This window comes from Toxotes jaculatrix, chromosome 9 (assembly GCF_017976425.1).
Source record: "Toxotes jaculatrix isolate fToxJac2 chromosome 9, fToxJac2.pri, whole genome shotgun sequence".
NCBI classification, from domain to species: Eukaryota; Metazoa; Chordata; class Actinopteri; family Toxotidae; genus Toxotes; species Toxotes jaculatrix.
In genome coordinates this window covers 10,247,059-10,267,266 of record NC_054402.1, presented here as the reverse complement: position 1 = coordinate 10,267,266, position 20,208 = coordinate 10,247,059, and the positions used below count along the sequence as shown (strand labels likewise).

General features: G+C 40.0%; 2 protein-coding genes across 3 annotated transcripts; both read right to left on the bottom strand.

The window, feature by feature from the left end:
* Positions 1-2,091: 2,091 nt before the first annotated feature.
* Positions 2,092-6,730, bottom strand: sptssb (serine palmitoyltransferase, small subunit B). Of its 2 annotated transcripts, none has more exons than XM_041045568.1 (2): positions 6,138-6,730; positions 2,092-4,151 (listed from the first exon to the last, which is right to left on the bottom strand). In XM_041045568.1, the coding sequence occupies exons 1-2, from the start codon at positions 6,151-6,153 to the stop codon at positions 3,901-3,903; spliced, it is 267 nt and encodes an 88-aa protein (XP_040901502.1). In that variant the 5' UTR covers positions 6,154-6,730; the 3' UTR covers positions 2,092-3,900. The 2 variants fall into 2 exon arrangements, with proteins under 2 accessions (XP_040901502.1, XP_040901503.1); XM_041045569.1 differs by lacking the exon at positions 6,138-6,730 and adding an exon at positions 5,919-6,025.
* Positions 6,731-8,403: 1,673 nt separating this feature from the next.
* On the bottom strand, positions 8,404-19,925 carry nmd3 (NMD3 ribosome export adaptor). The gene is made up of 16 exons (XM_041047317.1): positions 19,785-19,925; positions 19,316-19,408; positions 18,555-18,689; positions 18,355-18,451; positions 17,757-17,837; positions 17,095-17,223; positions 15,892-15,982; positions 15,118-15,196; positions 14,429-14,525; positions 13,734-13,851; positions 10,971-11,116; positions 10,408-10,520; positions 10,224-10,296; positions 9,895-10,001; positions 9,151-9,221; positions 8,404-8,937 (listed from the first exon to the last, which is right to left on the bottom strand). Exons 2-16 carry the CDS (start codon positions 19,357-19,359, stop codon positions 8,804-8,806), a joined length of 1,515 nt encoding a protein of 504 aa, XP_040903251.1. The 5' UTR covers positions 19,360-19,408; positions 19,785-19,925; the 3' UTR covers positions 8,404-8,803.
* Between the last annotated feature and the right edge of the window lie 283 nt (positions 19,926-20,208).

Here is a 20,208-nt window from a genome sequence, read left to right as displayed (position 1 = left end):
TGCAAACAATGTTACCTGAAAACAAGCCTATTACATGACCCTCTAATACATCATAATAGCAGGGTATTGTCCTGTCCATTTTTTTCTCTTTTCTTTATGAGACAGACTTTTACACAAGTGACTCGAAAACTAACAAACTCCTGCAAAATTAGGTTTCACTATGAATCACAAGACTGAGTCACACTGTTAACTGGAAAACAATCAGATTTGTTGGTGGACATAACCTTTAAAGGCCGTCCTGTGACTAGAAGACAGTGACATTCATTATTTTTACCCACTGTTATGTTATTATATATTATATATGTGTTTTATGTATCTCTGATCATCAGCCTTGAAACCTGATAAACTAACAATGGGATTATAAATATTAAGTGACAAATGTGTTTTTGTTGTGCATGTCTGTAATAGATTGTGGTTAAAAAGAAGGTTATTACCATGGAGACATTCATTGTAATGGCACACACCTGTAGTAAGGTAGAGCTGAACAATAGCAGCTATTGCCTGAGGCTGTTTAGTTGTAGAACTAAAGCCCTGTGTGTTTGTGTGTGTGTGTGTGTGTGTGTGTGTGTGTGTGTGTGTGTGTGTGTGTGTGTGTGTGTGAGAGAGAGAGAGAGAGAGAGAGAGAGAGAGAGAGAGAGAGAGAGAGAGAGAGAGAGAGAGAGAGAGAGAGAGACTTGAGTCAAAGAGTAAGGTGTTATTGAATGTTGACAATGATATTAATATTTGAACACTTTCTGGGGTTTCCTTGTAAACCGAAACCTGGTGGGGGCAGTGTTGATGTGTACAAGTGCATTTTTCTCAGTGTCATTTACCTCAGTGTCTTTAGGCCTGACAGTTGCTAGGAGTTTCCTTAGTTGTATTTGGGAGAAACTGTCACAGGCCACATGTAAACACAAGGGAAACAACACACCGCCCCTCTAAGTGTTTTGAGAGCATTTGAATCTGCAAATCTGCAGATAACTTTGTTTACACCTTGCCATTGTGGAGATAACCTCTGACTTCCTCCTCCATGGGATACAAATTAACATGTGAAGTGTAAACAGAAGACAGTTCTTCAAAGACCCTGAGGGAAAAAAAGAGAGACTTGCATTATGTACGATGACATGAAAAAATGCAGTACCTAGCTTTTTGTTTGTGGGAGGAGAGAGAAGTGAGGTAATGGAAAGGAAAGGAAAGGAAAGGAAAAGAAAGGAAAAGAAAGAGGTAGTTAAGGAAAAAAAGGAAGCAAGAGATGGAAGAGAAAAGGAAAGGGAGAAAAAGGAAAAACCAAATCAAGGAAAAAAGATGGAGAGGAGAAGAAAGGAAAGAAAATGAAGAGGAGAGGACAGGAAGTCAGGTAAAGGAAAGGATGGGAAAGGAGGAAAGGAAAGGAGATTCAGTAGTACTCTGGAATGAGTTTGGGTGTGCAGACTAAGAACTGTGGGTGATGCAGCTATAGTGTCCCAACATCCTGGGAAATTAAAAAAACAAAAAACTAAAACTAAAACATGGAGGTGTCCAGTTACAAGACATAAATATGCTGTATTACCTGGCCAGTCCCTCAACTGCAGTGAACCTGCAGAACAAAACAATCTCTTGCTCCCTCATCCACCATCCATCCACTGCAAGAAATTCACAGTGCAAATTTAATTTCAGCGCCATTAATTTCACACAGTTTTTCCAAAAAGCCTTTAAATCAGTTTCTGCTCATCATCTTGTACACTGGTTTAAACTGTGTCTGGTCCAACAAAGAAGGTGGATATGGTAAAGGCTTCAGGTCAGAGCTTTGTGGGCATGGACAGGTATCTGCACGAGGGAAAGCAAAGCCCCTGGGCATTCATTCCTCCACTATCTAGGGAGAACTGGTTTGGTGGCTCTGCCTCCTATTGTATGAATTGATTTTATGTGTTATGGCCTATTGTGTCAGGAATGTCCTGCCCATAAGCTTTTGTTTTGCCCGTTCTTCCATTTCAAAGTAACGGCTCCACTTGGCTATGGGAAGAACAGACTTGGTTTGCTGCATGGATACATCTTTTCAAACTATCAGTTTACACTGATGTCAAAAACTAGGATGAGAAAGATACCACTTGTCCAAGTGTCTTCAGATGTCTTTATTTTCTGAATATTGCAGTGATGTGTCGCTATCATGTATAAATAAATCATTCATTTCGTGAACGGTGAAAAAAAGCTTCTCAGCGAGGACCTTCATTCTTGGTAGAGGAAATGTCTTGGACTACTGAAACAAAACTGAAGTGAAATTACATAAACTGAGAACAATATAAAAGCACTTAAAGAACAAATTATGTGTAATTTACTGTATGGCCTCAAGAGAACACAGATATAAATAATCAAAAAAAAAAAGTTTGGTAATTGACATTGTAACCAGCCAAGCATTTACCAGTGTATATAAATATATAACTCCATATAAATAAAGTCAACTTAGAGATCATGTTTAGACTATAATCAGCAAGCCCTTGACCCAAAGCACAAATAATTAAAAATGATCTTAAGCACACGACTAAATGCAATGCTCATCACAACTACCAGATACACAACGACTCATTCTCTCTCTCTGGTTCATTCGCTATAGATCAACTATAGGTAAGGAAGACGGTTTTTGGTTGACAACTCAGGCTTTCTCTCATCATTCAGGCCAATTTGACTGCATTTTGCATTTGACAGAAAGCAGTTCTGCTTCGAGCTCAGAGGCTGTTGTTTGAGTAAAGCTACGTCATTAACAAAACCAAGCCTAAAACACAAAGGTGTGTTGTATCAATATTTGCTAAAGTTCAGTGCAGAGCACACCTTCATGACATACCAACAGTTAAAAAATATGAGATAAAGAGAGGGCTCGGCACACATCGGTGCCATTATTTTGTTATATTACTCACTTTGACCACTAAATCGGTAAATGTAGGCCTGGTGCAAAACATTCCACAACTGTGTAACTGATCCCTGATCGTGATACGTTTGGATACATTGCATAGCTTGGGCTTTTCTACCAAACTCTCTCTTGAAACGTACATGAAACGTGCAATGTACAATGCCAGTCAGCATTACAGTGCATAAAGGCAACTATAAAAGGTGATAGTGGTTCTGGTATAAAACCATGGATCAACTAGAAACACTAAGTGCATGTCAGAAATGTTGGGGGTGAGTCAGTGTGTGAGACACACTGTGAAATGTCTTCTGTGACACTGGAGGAAGCTTACCCAAGGCTGTGTCTAAAATCACTCCCTCATTCACGTATACACTGCTCCCTATATAATAGACACTGAATAGTTTGTAGTGAGCTGCATTGTCGTTTTGCTGACAGGTGTAGACACATAGTGGTGAATCGTGATTAATAGCAGAAAGTAGAGCACATGCCATGGTCACTACTTTGTTTGCTCCATCATTGGAACTTTCAAGGGCACTATGTAGTGCAAAAATTTAATTTGCTTTAAAGTCTGCAGCTGAAAAGTTCTTATGGAAAGAAGAGAGTCTAGTAGTATTTTGTAGTGAGACGAGCATGCAAATCTACTACTCTTCTAAGATCCTATCATGCAAAACCGAGAGGTGGTATGCATTCACACAGGATATGTGGTGAGGAAAAATAAAAACAAATAGGACATACAACATGTTTCACAGCGAGGGTGTGAAAGTAATGTACAGTCGCGTGTCTAATACCATGGGGTAAGGCCAGAGGGTTTGGGATGTAAAGAAGATAGTAAGGCTCTGCTTTCCAGATAGTTCCATTAAGATCTTCATGTTTTCACCCTTGATAAACTGAGGTGATGGACTGCTGTAGTTTGACATTTACGTGATGTAAAGACAGGCTCAGGGTGCTCTGAGAGCTAAGGAGTTGAGTTATAAGAAATGGTTTAGGGACTCATGCTAATCCACCCAGTCGCTGCTTCTTTTCCTCCATATTTTCTTCTTTTAGTTCATGAGTGCCATGGTGCTCTCAGGCTGCCCGCCAAAGATCCCGGAGAAAAACTCCAGTGCCAGGCGCACATGGATGGGCACAAAGACATATGAGGTGTAGACCACCATGGCGATAGCAGAGAAGAGGACAGAGTTGAAAATGGACTTTTCCCAGGGCTCCAGGACATAGATGCCGGTGATGAGCAGGTACTGGTAGTACAGCCAGGCCAGGTACTCCCTCAAGTTCTTGAAGTTCATCCTGCAGGCTGGATGGAGGAGAAATGGAGGTGGAGAGATGTGAGATTCAAGCTGTGGTTGTGAGGATGTGAAGAGGATAAAAACACTGAGATGAAGGTGAGAGAGAAAGATGGAGGATTGGAGGAAAGTGATTACAAAAATTTAAATAGGTTTTTCAAAAGAAAAAGACAGAGCGCACAAAGGCAGTGCCTGAAGGTTAAAATAATCCACTGAAAAGCCCTGCATTCAAAATTCTTCTTTACTTCTAAGTACAGAAATATTAATGGAAAATAGTACTCAGAGTATAAAAAAATTAAATATTTTTAAGGCAGAGGGATGGCCCCTGTCAGTATTTTATTATATTATTAAACTGTCACTACTGATGCATTACTGTGTAAGCAGCATTTTATGTTGTTGCTGATCTGATTAGGTTAAAGCTATTTTATACTACTTTATATACAGTTGGTAAGTTCCATCTATAAAAATAAATAATATTTTATGTGCTGATTAAAAATGTTATATCAAACATAAAACTAAGCATAAATACAATAAAGTAGCATAAAATGTTAATATTCGAGTAAAGCAGTAAAGTTACTTTCCACCATGATTTACTTCAACATATACAAAAGTTTATTTTATAATGCTCCCATTACTTCAAAATAATAAATTATTCATAGCTTTCAATCATGAATACTAATACGCTCTGTACTAAGATATGTTCTGCCCTGCATTAACCATTATCCTGGGGCCAACTGTGTAACCACAATGGAAAATAATCCCTGAAAGAAAAAAATAGTCCTTGTAGCTGTCTGTTTATTAATAAGGAGGTGTAAGGGGGACTTGGGAGCACTCCTCTAGCCCCTCCAAAGCCATAACAGCATCCTTAGGGGGCAATCAAGCAGGCCTCGTGGGCGCTCAGGGTCTTACAGGACTCAGTAGTGTGGTTAGAGAAACATCCATGAAATTAAACCCAGGGGTCCCACATGAACATAAAACAACCCTCGTTTATTTTCTTGACACACATGGGACACTTACAAATGAGTTTATGCTGAGTGAGGAGTGTAATGAGCAAGATTTTTCCACCCTTATAGAACATACAGCACCGACCACAACACGAACTTTAACATACATACTTTAACACACACATAAGGATGAAATAATGCTCACTTGTTTTAAAGTTTTATTTGCGTGGGTAATGGTGCCTATAATCAGTGTGTAAGCCTTCCCTTTTTCAAATATCTAATTTAAAAAAGCGATGTTTAAGGTTTGTGTAGCCATAGGCAATTACAAAACCTGCTATAGTAATAAGGGGCGGGGCCAACAGGTGCGCTACAAGTGCAGGTGTACTCAACTCACAACTTACTGTACGTCTTTCTAGAATATACTTTAGGTAAAATAGCAAAAATAAGATACGTCCTTCAATACGGAGGATCTACTGTCCACAGAATGGAACCAAATTTACTTTCATTATATAAATACTACTGTAGGACTGTTGTACTGAAGTTACAACCAAAGGTATTTTAGGGTGCCACTTTAATTAAAATCTCTCGATAAATCCCTCCATCAATAAGTTTGGCGTTAAAAACCGAAAAAGCAGTTGAGCAAAAGTTATACTTCCTGTTCAGATGTTATAACTGTGTTTGATTAATGTTAATGTAATGTTAATGCACATCATGTCATCTTTATTCCTCAGTTACTTTAGATTTTTTTAATAGACAGAATATTAAAGGGGATATATTAGCTCTTGAACGCTTACTGTAGCCTGTGTTGTGTATAACCGAATCCTTATTACTCACCGTGGCAGCCGACGCGAGATCCCCTGGATATCAACTAATGATGGAGATTAGTACAGGATGAGCCACAGACAACAGCCCGCGTCCCGCTGCTGCTCCGCTGCTTTGTGTAAACCAAAAGCTGCCCCACCAGTTTCTCGCTGGCCTATATGTAGCAGGCCAGTCATACAGACTGTGAGCATGACACCACACCCACTACTCGTGTTTACACTCACGACTCACCTGGCTCACAGATCATGCAGGTGGAGTGACCGAGGACTTTAACGCGTAGGCCGGAGGGTGTATTTTTACGCAGCCAAAAAAAAAAAAAGAGAGAGAGAGAGAAAAAGAAAAGAAAAATAGTCCTCGCATCAGAGACGCAGGAGGAATCGATGCCTTGGTTGCAGCTTTACATCAACCATGTAAAGTCCGCTGCCATGTGCAGCATCTTTAAACTTTCTCGAGCCCGTGTCGCGTCTTTCATCCGTCCCACCATGCTGCAGCCCGACACTGCGCCGCAGTACCACCTCTGACGTAGGCAGCAGCAGCTGCTGCTGCACAGGCTGCAAAAACAAGCCGAGACAGCACACTGGTCTGCACCTAATACCGCAGACCTCCTCATGACACCTAACACAAAACAAACATAAAATCATTCACAGCACGTAAAAATGATTTCTGATATCTTCTTAACGTCCAGCTGACTGAAATGTAGCTTATAAAACCATTCACAAATAGGACTGCTTCTCTTCATCCCCTTCTCTGTGATAGGAAAAGACTGAATAAGAAAAACCAACATCTGGACACATTTTCATTGTGAGAAAATTTTGGAAGCTACACTTAGTGTAGATATATGATCATATCAGGGCATGCAGCATTTAGAACCACTGTTCTCCAAGCTGTTTTGCAGACTAAAGGAATCAGTCATTTTGAGGAATTATGCAAACAATATCTTGTCAGACATCCTTCTCTGCTCCCTTTTGTCTCCATAAATTTAGTCTGTAGGTTTGGAGATTTTGGTGTAATGTGAGATGTGTGACTGGTCAGGTGCTGAATCCGTTAATGTATTACGCACTAGCAGTCACAGAGCTGACAATCTAACAAAAGCCGTGGCTCTGTTTGTCTTGGAAAACCAACAAAGCCTACTATTCACTCATACAAAAAAAAACATTTAAAAAAAATTATTAACTCTCTGCCTCTTTTCTATTGAAAGTGCCGACCTAAATTAACTGAGAAAAACATTGTGGGATTAAATGAATAACATAAAGGGTTATTCATTTCAAATAGCCATGGAAAAGAAATTTAAGTATAAGCTAAGAAGGTGTCTCTTTGTTTTGGGGCAATCAGACACACAGATAGGAAACCTTGTCTCCCATCTTCCCAGGGTTTGCTGACCTGCTCAATTCTTACACTTAACATTATGCATTATTGACGCGTAAACATGGGCAGTGCCACCATGGCATGCTGGATATGCATGGATACACTCTGCGATTTTCTTAGTGTCACTGTGTCTGGCATTGCAACTCTGCAGCAGGTACTTTGGAAGTCATTATTCAAATCAGAGTAACAGCCTCTTTAGCCTTTAAAAGGCTCAGGTGTTGAGACACAAAGTTGTGACAACATGACATTGGTCTTCTGATATCTGGAAAGTGAGTCCGAATTACTTGAAATTAAAAATTAAAGGGGGCTGGAGGCAAAGTATTTGGGTCACAAGGGCTCAGTTTGTGCACACGGAATGATGGTGAGGAAATCAGGTCAACAGGAGGGTGATCAGAAAAAAAGGAGGAACCCCTAATCTACACTGTTGTTGCCACCCCCCCAACACACACACACACACACACACACACAGAGGGGATTCACTTCATTCACTTTCCCAAGTAGATCTGATTACCATGAACCAGCTCAGGTCTGTGAAAAACAAAGCTGGGCCTCCTCCTCCCTCTTCAGGTTAGAATGTGAGTCATGTCACAGACTAATTCACACATGATACACACATTCCTATGGTGTCTTAGATTACATAAAGCAAATCAGTGGGTCTGCACAGCCGTGCAACAAACAATGGTGACCATAAAAATAAAAATCTTAAACTAACTTGTTAAATTATGATTTGGATTAAGGCTGTAGAGAAGGATGTGTGTGAGCAAATGTTGTGGTTTTACATTCCCCAAATCATCAGAGATCCTCAGGAGAGTTTGATATTAACTCTGCTCTTTCAAGCCACTTTAAACTGCCCCTAAGGAGGAGGTTTAAGGCTTACACAAGACCAACTTCAAGCCATATCAGAACTCTCTGGCTGAAAAGATGGTGCATGTGGGTGGGTATTTGAATATTGTCCATGGTAGCCAAATGACACCATTAACTGGCTTGGAACAGCTTATTGCAAGTGTGGCAATTTGAATGCTTTACTTCCCCTTTGTTTGTGGGCCAAAGCTCCATCTGGTGGATGTCAACAGCAAAGCAATTCACACCAAATGTCTTTTTCATCCCGCAGCAGAAAACATCTATGAAAAGATCACGTAAGGACAAATATTTATTTTGATGTAGTGAACTATAAGTCACTCCATTACCGCATCACTTCAAACATTCTGTACGACAAAGGGGAGAAGAGGACTGAATGTTAATTTTAGAGGCCCACTAAATGATCAGTTAAAAGAACTAAAAGTCCAGTTTCACTGAGGAAACATATTTTTTTACTTAGTGGCACCATAATAATCCAAAGTTTATGGATTTTAACTGTTATGAGTCTTTTCACCACAGTCGGAGAAACTGTGGATTTTCCCTGCCAGTGGTTTCAGCAGTCCTCAATCTGCTGTCAGTTCCAAATTGAAGTCTGTTATTGTATCACTGCATCACCAGTGGACCTGTGATTGATAGATCAGCTGTCAGTGCCACACAAGCGGGATGGCAACGGCCTAGTCTGTCATCATGTCGGCACCCTCTCCTCCTGTGGCGTCTGATAGGCTGAGCTCCTCCAGCATCTCCATCAGGGAGATACGTGGTGCTCCGTCATCGTCAGTGTCGCTCTCCACTGGGATCTTTGACGCATCTGAAAAAAAAAAAAAATCAGCATCTTTTTTATCAAATACCCAATACATTATCTATAATTAACTGTGTGCCACAAGTTCTATCAGTGGCTTAAGCAGCCGTTGACAGTAAACGAAGCGTAGCCTGACAATGGAAACATAAATATATCAACAGAAGGGCTGGAGTCTCTTGGGAAAGTGATGCAGAAGACAGTCTGCAGTGTCCAGCTGCTCACCTCTGTAGATGTTAACATTCTTCCTCAGGGCCTCATCCTCCTCCAGGTCCTCCAGGAAGTCCTGGTATTGTCTAAAGTCAGAAAAGAAAATTAAGGCCAAACCCATGTGGTGCAGCATTATAGACAAATAAAATCCCCACAGGATACATGGCATTCTTGGCACAGAATCAAACTCTTCACCGCCAAACAAAAACAATGTTAGGTCTTTAGTCACCATTTCAGGAATCTTAAGCGTTTCACCTTATTTTGTCTGCTGTGGACATTTGGGCCAAAAACACACTTTTCCTCATCTCCTCAAAATGGGCCAGTGGATAAAACCTTTGTTTATTTGGAAAGGCATTATCTAAGGACAAGGTGCTCCAAAATTTTTTTTGTGTAAATAGATTTCATGAAACTCACTACAGCACCAAATGTGTATCAGCTGGCAGCTGAAAATAGACCCTGACAAATGCATATTTATGAATGTTTTATGAACAATTAACTGGTTTCGAAAATGATCAGGCCTTTTTGAGAAAGTATTAGGAGACAAACTAGTGCACTGTTGGTTTTGGTCTTTCGCTGAGATTAGTTGGCACTAAGAAAATGATATAATATCACCAGCCTTATGCTTTAAAAGCTAATTTATCATCAGAGATGGACATTGGACAGCTATTTAGACAATGACAGGATGTCACTGAAATGAAACGTTTTTAAGCTTTAATTCTGTCACTTCAGTGACTACTGAGCTTTACATTAGTGTCCTACCTCTCATCATCTGTGTCCATGCCATCGCGGTCTCTGGCCATCTCCTGTAGTTTCCAGTTCCTGCGCTTCACCCTCCTGCTGCGGTCGTAGCTCTTCTTGATCAGCACCTTTGACAGCACAAGTTGTATAAATGAAAACGCTACAACAGACTGTATTCATATTTTCCTTATGTAATTCTATGCAGGACTGTAGCATTATCAGGTCTACCGTCAGTATTTCACACTGCCACTAGATGTCAGTGTTCATCAAGTCAAATAGCTACTCAAGGCATCGTTTGAAGGCCAGATTTATTCAATGAGGATATTCAGAGAAGTGCAGTTGACTCTTACCACATCAGGAACATGGTGAGGGTTCATCTTATTCAGGTACTCATCATTGATATTGGAATTGGCAAAGTCAAATCTGTGGGGTGACAAGTAAAAGTGCCATTAAATGTAAAGCTCACAGCTTGCAATCCATCTTTACTGCTAACCCGGCCATCATCCAAACATCTCGTCAATCCCTCACACTCACCCCAACACCAGGTCTCCAATGTTGAGAAGGTGGCCAAGGAATGTACGACAGTGATACTGCTGACTGGTATCCATCTCTGATGTTTTCTGAACCCACACCTCAGCCAGGGTGTGCTGTAACACACACACACACACACACACACACACACAACACACACACACACACACACACACACACACACACACACACACACACACACACACACACACACACACACACACACACACACACACACACACACACACACACACACACACACACACCAGAGGGAATATAAATGTAGTTTCAAGCCATTGTAACAACATTACTCTTGTTCTCTCCAATTTGTTTCGACAGTTGCATCGATAATAATGCAACTTTCAGGAAGAGGAGAGAGAGTGAGAGAACAAGAGAGAGTGAACAGCGTCCCTACAAACTTCATTCACCCCGTCAGTGAAACAAACACTCTGGCATTCAGGTTCAGGGATAATGTAATGGTTCGCTATTGATTTTGCTTCCAAGAGAAGAGCAATGTTCCTCCATAATGCAATCTGTTCTGTAACAACACACACAAACACACTTACCTTATTGGACCTCAAGCCGGCTCCAGCACCAAGCTTCTGGTTTCTGATGATGTCAATGTCCATAACAATGAACTCCTCAAGTTGCCGTGGATTACAGAGACTGTTGAAGGGGTTACGCCAGTATGTGTTCCCATCCACTTCAGCAACTAGTGTGGAAGAGATTATTCATGTATTTATTTCTGACCATTAAGACTAGCTATTAGGGCAGTCAGTTAAAAGTATGAGCACAAATTAGGCAGTACCTTCTCTTTTTACTTGACAATTAAAGAACTTTTCTATCGAAAAAAAACAGATGGAGATTCTTTTGTCTAAAAGCCATATGGTCACTAAAAATAATAAAAATCTGATTTGTCTGCCAAAGTATTTTTCTACTGTCCATGTTCCAAACAAAAACCAGACAGGAACGATGTGTTTCTGTCTATACTGCAAATTAAGTGAACACAAGCAGACAAACAGCAACACATATTTTTAATACTTGAGTTACTTGCCCACTGCGGCCCAAATCTGCCGAACAGAGCTCTGTCTCCGGGCTGTTTCTGCTATTCAGCCAGCTCAGAAACTTTCTGTTACAAAAATAGCCTGCTCTTTGAAGAGTAATTAAAAACGTGTGTGCTGCTTCCAAAATGTCAGAATTCTGTTGAGGAGTGTCTAAGCCTCTCACATAATGAGTGATTACACCAGATACAGAGGAAGCACATCATCACTAATTGTAGCCACATTTGCATTGATTATAATCCCCTCTGAAGACGCTGACGTGGCTATGACAGCATGCATAATGCAAACTAGAAATATGTTTTGTTTTTCTTTTTGTGAGTGTGTCTTTCATGACTGAGAGCAGAGGGAGGCTGTTGAGTTCAGCCACTATGATTAACATGTGGTCAGCAGGCTGAGGTCAGCTTAGTGCAGCATTGACAGGTTTCACCTGAGCACTGACTCTCAGTTACGCTCACCGAGCACTTTATTAGGAACTCAACTAAAACTGGGTAAGGCCTCTCTTTGCTTTTAAAAATGGACTCAATTCTTTGTGGCATGGATTCAACAAGATGTTGGAAACATTCCTTGGAGATTCTGCGCCATGTTCACATGACTGCACCACATAATGTCAGCAGATTTGTCAGCTGCACATTCATGCGGTCAATCTCCTGCTCTACCTCATCCTAAAGGTGTTCTACTGGATTCGGATCTGGTGACTGGGGAGGCCACTGTCTCAAACTGAAAGTTTGAGATGGCTATTGCTTTGCACCATGGTGAATTATCGTGGTGGAAGTTGCCATTAGAGGATGATAAATTGTGGCCATAAAGGGATGAACATGGTCAGCAACAATACTCACACAGGCTGTGGCATTCAGACTACGATTGATTGGTATTAAGGGGCCCAAAGTGCCAAGAAAATATTCCCCACACTATTACACCACCATCGCCACTGCCAGCCTGGACTGTTGACTGAAGGCAGGTTGGGTCCATGGATTCATGCTACTGTCGCCAAATTCTGCCCCTTCCATCTGCGTGCCTCAGCAGAAACTGAGATTCATCAGACCAGGCTACATTTATCTGGTCTTTAACTGTCCAGTTTTGGTGAGCCTGTGCCCACTACAGCCTCAGATCTCTGTTCTTGGCTGACAGTAGTAGAACGCACCATGCTCTTCTGCTGTTGTAGCCCATCTGTCTTAAGGTTCGACATGATGTTCATTCTGAGAAGCTTTTATGCTCGCCACAGTTGTAAAGAGTGGTTATCTGAGTCACTGCAGCCTTTGTCAGTTCGAACAAAGCTGGTAACTCTCCTCTGAACTCTTTCATCAACACAGCGTTTTTTATTTGGAGAACTGCAGCTCACTGGATGTTTTTTGTTTTATGCACCATTCTGAGTTAATCTCTGACTGCTGTGTGCGAAAACCCCAGGAAATCAGTAGTTTCAGAAATACTAAAACCAGCCCATCTGGCACCAACAATCATGTCAAAGTCACTAAGTTCACATTTTTCTCCCTGTTCTGATACTTAATATGAACATTAACTGATAAAGCAGATAAAATCAGCAAATCATCACAATAGAGGGGCTAGAACCACAGAATGTTTGACATTTTTAAATGATTTTTGGATCGTTCTTGTACTGTAAGAAATAACAGTAAAATGACAGTGTATAAGAGCACTGCTCAGTATACTCGAACGTCTACTACACCCAGTGTGCTGTATTAAAACCTAGAAAACTGGCATGATACTAAATTGTGAGCTGAATTCCTAATTGAGTATGGAAACTTTTGGGAACCTCTGACCTGCTGTACATTGGCTCTTTCATAAAGCCCACACATAGAGCTCATATTACTAAATAAATAAATCAGCTCATTGAGATCTAATTACTCAAAACTACAAGTGCTGAAAACCAGAGGAGACAGAGCTTTTGCAGGCCTCGAGGCCCTGGAACAACCTGCCTGAGGAAATACGTCTGGCTGAGTCTGCATCTTCTTTTAAATTTCTTCATAAAAACTTTATTTTATAGGAGCTTATGTTCATTATTTTTATGAGTTGTTAGTTGATTTTATTTGAACTGTCTTAATATATATTCCAGTAATATAACTTGAACTGGTTTTAGCTATTTTACCTTTACTCAATTACATTTTTTTTATTTTATAATTTGTTGATTTTATTTTGCTTCCTTGTGTGAAGCTCTGTTTACTTCGGGTTTCTGAAATATGGCCTATAAATAAAAAAAGGTTATTACAAAACAGTGCTTGCTGACTGCAGTTGTTGGGCAGTAGTAATACTCACTCTGCAGGGTGTTTGGATCGATGAGGTGGATGGCGCTGGTGACGCGGATGCAAACGCACACTTGACCCATGTTCCCCAGGCTCTGAGCCAGACGTGGAGAAAGACACACGACATTGTCCTGGCAACCAGACACAACCAGTCAGCACAGGGTCAAATTGAGGTCATGGGGAAAGTAAAAAACTTTGGACTTACTGAAAAAAAAAGTGCACAATGTTTCTGAAAGCTACAATTCAGATTCCTGTTTTCATTTATTGAATATGCTCTCTATGGCCAGTCATTCATGTGTTGGTGTTTAAAACACAGAACTAAAGCTACATGTCAAATGGGATTAAGCAGCTATTGAAAATGACAAATACCACACCTTAGCTTTAATATTACAGTATGTTAAGTGTGTCTAACTATTCAGTGCATTCCATTTATTATCCCCGGTCACTGTCAAAAACAAATACAAAATGAAAGACTCTTGGCAAGGCTCACATTTCAATCTGAATTATCAGCAGAACATTCAAAACTTTCTAACACAACATTTTTACTAAACTAACAAACCAAAATATGGCAAAGCCATATGACAGGTGTGGCTTGTTGGAAACACTGAGCAGATGCAGCATGGGTGTGTCTCAGCTCCAACAGTGGATCATTTGAGAGAAAGAAAATCCAGCTAAAATGAGGAATAAATAAAAAGCGTAGCTGTATACCTTGCAGACAGGTACAATCTCCACAGAGAAGGTGCTCTTATAGTTGTACGTGTTTGAATGGATGTCATGAGAGATGAGGCGCTGGGATGCCTTTGACCTTTAAAATTGAAAAGAAAGTGTTTATTGTTATTATCACAGACATCACTCAGAGACAGCAGAGTCCATATTATCCCACTTGGGCAAATCATAACAACAAAAGGGCCTGAATGCAATAGCATGTTCAGCACACATGGAAGAGACTAGTGTATTGTGCAGTCTAACTTGTCTGAGCTGTTGGAGGTCACGTCAACATGATAGCTCCACATTCAGGTGACAGATTATGTATGCAAAGTTTGAGATTCAACCATCCAGAAACAACACTGACAGCTTTTTTTTCTCCTGCTCATAATGACGTATGTACTAAGAGAAACACACGTGAAAAATAATGTCACAGTAGGTTTTCATTCTTAGCCAATGCAATGTTTATTAGGGCAATTTATTATCTTCACCATATATTTTAGTGACGTGGGATAAATTATCTGAATACTTGCACACTCGCCATTGGATGGAAATATAACAACTGAATTCAGGTAGTTGGAATAACTTTGAATACTCTAAAGTTTGTGTTCACCATCTAAAGGGAATGTGGACTTAATACTGAGCCTCCTGAGGATAATGTTTTCACAAGCACAGACTGAAGCATTGCTCACCTGCAGGGCACAGTGCACTGGAGGAAGTCCACCATCTTCTGAGCGTGCTGCTTGGAGCCATAGTAGAAATCAATCCCCTCTGAGAAATAAGAGCAATACCATCAAACTCTCCACCACAATATTCATCACAGGCGCACTTCACGGGTCATCAGCACTGCAGAAATCATATGCATGCAAACAGCACACACAAGGGAGCAGATGACGATGAGAGAAAATATGGCAGCCACATGTTATAACCTTCATAAAGCTTTTAAGTCCTGCCGAGATGTGGAGATGATTTAAATTACACTGTCGGGCCAAACTCCACTTCACAGTCCTGTCCAAGAGCAGAGAGAGCTGCTGCTGAGCTGTCACTCAATGCACAGTATGTGTGTCTGAGTGAGTATATACGGTGTGGCACTTTGCATCACTTAACAGGGTATGGAGCAAGCTTGCATTGCAGGAATCCAGTATGGAATGCCTGCTCTGATTACAGCCCACTGATTAGACGAAGAACGCATGCCCCTCTGACGCCCACATGAGGACAGCTGTATGAAGTGATTGGCGCCACTGATATGCATGCATGGCTTGCTGTCTGGTACAGGAAGAGGTAATTAACAGTCGACACATCATTACTTTCTGCTTAGTTCTAATCCACATTAGTTACGCTGGTGACGAACGAGACAAGTTTCCCACTTTTCAGTGTAATTCAGTTATAGGCCCTGAGGAAAACAGCAGCCTTTACCGTCATACATGAAAAATTGAAAAATATTAAATCGTATGCCATTGACCTACCATGGATTTCTTTGATGTTGAGAGCATTCTGGTGGAGTTTATGCTTGAGAATCAGCTGCTCTAGATAGTAGAAAGTCTTTTTATGAACAGTCTGTTAAAAAAAAAAAAAAAAGAAAGAAAGAAAGAAAAACAAAACAAAAAAACTTTGTCAACATCATTATTTTCTTACAGAGATTTATACAAATTACTTAAACATTTATTAGTGTAATTGGATTAACAATTACATTATTAATGATCAGTTGCCACCTTTGACCTTTCAGAAAAATACCCCAGTTAAAAACTTCAGTGCCTGCAGCTATCTACCTGTTTTTTCCTTCTGAAGTTGGTAAAAACACTCTGGGGCTGATGACAAACGACTAAGAACAAGAAGATGTTCATGATATTAATATGTCCTTAACTGAAACTTCAAGGATGGCTGTTTCATAGTGAAAGCCTATGAAGTGAAGTACCAGCACACAGTGCTGAGTTATTTAATCAGCAGTGGTATCTTAGCCTTGTTTAGTGAGGTGGTAACAGGGGTTAGAGGGTCTAAATCTACACTTGGCCAGATCTCCCGGAGTTTCCAAGTAATCACCACACAAGTCCGCTGTCTCTGCAGTGCAGGAGCTAAGCTTGGTTTACCTCCACACATCAGTGATAAGAGGAAGGATAAAAGTGCAGTCCTAGCATTAAGTGTTGTGTTTCCTGCCAAATACCACGGACTCTATGTTTGTTTTCCATAATACCGACAGGGCTCAGGTTCATGCTTTAAAGTGCGATTGAAAAATTAACACAGAATAACTGATTATTGAAAGACTGAAATTTAAGAGTAGATTTAAAATGAAAAATGAGAGGAACCAAAATAAAACACCTTAATGTGAGTGAAATATGGGCACACATTTAGGGGGTGAAGGGAAAAACTGCATTTGGCCAACATACTTTGAAAATGTGCCATACGTTTTATAACCTTTATAGCCCTTTAGTTTTATTTACAGTTCTAGTCCCCTCTCAAGTCCTTCAGCAGGACACGAAATCAGATTTACAGAAACTATTATCCACTATTAAGGTTTCAACTTATCAGCAAATACTTCACAAAATCAAGCATACTCAGAAGCACGTATGGTGTATTTAAAAACACATTTTAAAAGCGAAAGTGTGAGTCTTGCTTAGGTAAAGCAAAGCAAGATAAGAGATAATCCAATAAAATTTTTAGATCACACCTACCTTCTGCCTAACTTGTACCACGGCCTTCCAGAAGTCCTTGGCTTCCACACGATGGCAGTCGTCACACATCTGGGACTGGATGACAAACTCGACCACAAACACCTGCTGTAGGATAGCACCATTCATCACCTGGAGAGGCAAAGACAGTTACAACTTACACCATATGTTCTAACTGCATGGCAAACAGCGACAAAAACTCTGTGCTTTCAGTCATTCAGTGACCACGTCTCTGCTGAAGAATACATTTGGTTTTCACGTTGCCATTTCTGAGCCATTTAGAAAATAGCAGAACCTCCAACTGCACAAACAAAAGAGCTGGCCCAGAGAAGCACAGGGCTCAGGTTCTCACTAAAGGTCAAAGAGATGAGATGACAGCCACTGGCAACACTCACCTCTCTCCAACACACATAACTCAGTCAAGAACAGACAACTCTGTTTCAAGCGTTTGTTGCTTATATAGTGTGTATGTATCGCACCTTGACATTACTATATTCACGTTAACCAAAAAGCTGAAATTCAAACACATTCTGTGCTTACTGCCAATTACCACCTGAAAAAATAGACCAAATAACCTTTAGCTGAAAAACATTTTGCCTATCTCAGGTCACTAATCAGTTTTAATCCGAGACTTTAAATGTCAGTCTCCCACTCTGCTTTCTTACCTCTTTCTGAATGGTCAGTTTCATCTTAATCCTTTTGGAGTGTGGCTCTGTCCACAGGAAGCCAGCATCAATAAGACGCACCTGTGAGGAGAGGGGAGTTGTTGAAACCATGAAGTAGCATGAGCCATGACTGAATACTGAAAAGTACTGTGGTGACCACTGCGCACATCACCATGACATGTCAGAAACATGGGGTGGACACAATATCATGACAATGTCATCCTACATATATATAGATTATAGTGTTTATTTTTAGTCTGAATAGTTTTAAAGGTGTTTACTCAACTTTATGGTTATTTTAGAGCTGCAATGATTAGTCATCTAACCAGTTAGTCAATTGCCAGATAATTAATCAGTGAGAATGGATTTTTTAAAAACCAACTATATTCTCTTATTCTAGCTTCTCTAATGCAAGGGTTTGCTGCTTTTCTCTGTAAATTAAACAAGGCATCTCAAGTAGTAACATTTGGCAATCGGAAATTATAACATTTTTCACAACAATTTGTACCTGAATGTACATGTACACTTTTTGTGTCTTTCATCTGAACATGCAAACATGCTACTGTCTTTTGTGAAGATTAGTAAGAATCACACTCACTTTGGTCATAGAGCTCTTGATTTTTTTCAGGCACAGTGCAAGTAGTTCCCTGGACTCCAGGGCACACTGCACCCAGGTGGCTGGAGGCTGTAAGTACCTGCATGACAGAGGAAGATGTACATTGAAGCCTCAATTTTCCCAACAAAATGTCTCAAGAAAACTTTTTGTACCTGTTAATGTAAAAAAAACATGAAACAAACCTTTCACATTGCTTGCAGAAGTGTACTGTGACTTGCTTGGGGATTCCCTCTGAGATGTCTACCTGAGTACGCAGGCAGGCAACACACATGTTGGCTGGGTTGGGGGGAATAGGGATGCCACAGGTGCAGCACAGGCTACAGAGGAGAAAAGCAACATTAGTAAAACTCTGTGAAATAAATACATGACATTCTACATCTCTGGGTTGATCAAGAAATATCTTTTTTTGTGTTAGACTATTCAATGAAGATAACATGTACTACACAATACTGCCAGTAATTTTAAAAAAAAATTATGTATATATATATTTTTTGTGTTATCCTCATCTTTCTGTCAGTTGCTGATTTCAGTTCATTTTAGTAAAATATGCAAGTCAGTTCAATTTCATGTATTATCATTGATCATCACAATAAACATTTAGATGTCTCTGGTTTTGTAAACATTACATTAAAATAATGCTGCAGAGAAGCTGAAATAAAAAAAACTACTGCACTTACACTTGTCAAATCTGGACTAGATTATACCAAAGAAGCTAACAAAACTTTAAAACACGGTTTCAGATATGTGAAACCTTGCTTCAATTTGTGAAAACACAGAAAAATAAGATTTCACTGATTTTTTTTCTATACCTAGACCGCTCTAGACCAGGAATAGATCAAAACCACTAGACTTCTTATATCCACACTAGTTTAACAGGGAGAGCCTGTTAAAAGCCTGTTTAAAACACTGTTTCACATAGACCCATTATATGTTTTTCACTTACATATTTCCCTGGCTGCTTGTGGCAGGACCTTGCATGTACTCCATTCTTGTCAAGCTGACAGATCAGTGTATGTCCGTGGATCTTTGTGTAGTCCTGAGGACAGAAACAGAACAGATTTAACAGAACAGGGTTGGCTAGCAAGACTGCTAGCACACGTTAGCTTGCAGCGTTACAATGCATTAAAACTACTGACCATATATCTAACAACAGGTTAATACAACAATACTTCTTGTTCTTTATAAATGTATTCTCGGGGACAGAGAGACAATTGCATAAAGACGCCTACATCAATAAAACTTAGATGCTAGCCGATGCTTCAGATTACGATTCACTACGACAGTTAGCATTATAAGCTAAACTGCCGTTTCAGATGAGTAATTGTAAAAGAAACAAGCACACAACATCGACCGAGCGTATTCGATCACTGCAACTGGTAAAAGTAAGTCTGACAAAACGTAACAAAACTCACAGAAGTTACTTTTGTCACAGATCCACGACACGCCGTGAAGAGAAGCCCTCCACGTTTCACCCCAGCGAGGAACCGAGGGAGGCGTCCTGACGTCACTAAGGCCTCAAAGACCCCGAGGCTGTCTTTTTGTGCCTGAATAAATTTCCATCTCATAAACAAATAAATGAAAAATAGAATAAAATTAAATAAAATAAAAACAAGACAAAGTAAAAAAAAAATCAAAAAGAAGATGTTAGAAAAGAAAAAGAGAGAATTATAATTTCATTATGTCTCATTTAGATGTGAGATGCTGCCCTGTTGCAACATGAGTAGGTAATATAAAATGTATTAAACTACTGTATATGTGCCAATCCTATTAGACCATAACTTGGATAGTAAAAAGGTAATTAGAATTGCATACAGTATGTGCATATAGTTTTTCTTC